We start from the raw sequence: 1278 nt of genomic DNA on the forward strand, positions 1-1278 counted from the left end.
TATAATAGGCAACTGTAAAATGTATTTAATTCTTCTAGTTATCTTTAAATTTAAATTCAATTTGATATATGTGAAAACTCCCTTTTCTCAAAGAATAAATGTGTGCAAAATAATCAAAGCGTTTTACTGTATGCAAGGATGAATAGTGGCTAGCATTGGAATCAAAGATGCGCGTTTCGTCCTATTTCGGACTTGTCAGCTGGATGTGCCTGCATCTGAGTGGATATTCACTCTGGGACTAGAACTCAGTACCGTTCGCCATTTGCTTGTGCAATGGGGTGAAGTTTAAATTCACTTAGTATTACTTGCTTTGAATCTTTCAACTGACCTTTTACTGTATATTCTTATCATTCTATTAGTTCATTCAGTTTATAATACATATATAAGTAAATAGAAATCTACTCCCCATTATCTAACTTTAATTTTTATGAAAGTAGTATATATCATTATTATATTTAAAATGTATATTTTAGTGCCCAAACGGTAACATGTACCGTCTATAGCAAATATGTTGTGTTTGTTATATCAAAGTTCAATTTATGGTTTGTTCATGGTAAATTTTTGGCATTTCAGTTTGTATACTAATGACAACTCTGTGCTCATTGAATCAATTTTTTTGCTGGAGTATATACAATAACTAATTTAATAGAGTAAAACCATTTCACTAGGACTTATGATCTATAATTTTCATTAGTTCATATTCTTATTAGTTTTGTGGAAAATGGTCATTTTAAAATCAATCTAGAAACCATCTTTTTTCCGAAAATTTAAACTCAGGTCTTTTATTACAGTGATTACTAATATTATTACATATCAATTTCTACCGACCTGACTATATCTACAAACCGCCGACCATTTTGTATTAATTTCCATAATATATTCTATACATTGTTATATATTATAATAAAGATTACTGAAAACTAATTGGAATATATTGAATGTTTATTTGTATATCTTTAATAGGATGCATTGAGACAGTATTGTGAAAGCCTTTGGTACTCTGGATTAGAATACAAACGTCCGACTCATGAAGAAATTGTAAGTGTTAAACTACATAAGTAATCGCTACTTTGTACAACAGTTATTATAATTTATATATTCATTTAAGAATCTTATTTATTCTAACACCAGAAAGCCTTAATGATAATAGGTAGTTATTCTAACTGCAAACGAGACTATTCAACAAAAAATAGAATAAAAAGCCGAATCCATATAGCCTGTTGAAAGGCAAAGATGTGTAATTGGTAGTAGACTCAGTGGCCGAGTGGATAACGCGAT

General features: G+C 29.6%; 1 protein-coding gene across 1 annotated transcript in view; it reads left to right on the plus strand.

Annotated features, from left to right (window-relative positions):
• Positions 1 to 1062, plus strand: part of Smp_179700 (hypothetical protein) — a gene marked incomplete at both ends in the record, with an annotated part of 11320 nt that extends 10258 nt beyond the window's left edge. The window contains one exon of the mRNA XM_018799046.1: positions 964 to 1062. Within this exon, the coding sequence (XP_018650873.1) occupies positions 964 to 1062 (99 nt within the window). The remainder of the gene's footprint in view (positions 1 to 963) is intronic.
• Positions 1063 to 1278: the final 216 nt, after the last annotated feature.

This window comes from Schistosoma mansoni, chromosome 3, assembly GCF_000237925.1.
Source record: "Schistosoma mansoni strain Puerto Rico chromosome 3, complete genome".
NCBI classification, from domain to species: domain Eukaryota; kingdom Metazoa; phylum Platyhelminthes; class Trematoda; order Strigeidida; family Schistosomatidae; genus Schistosoma; species Schistosoma mansoni.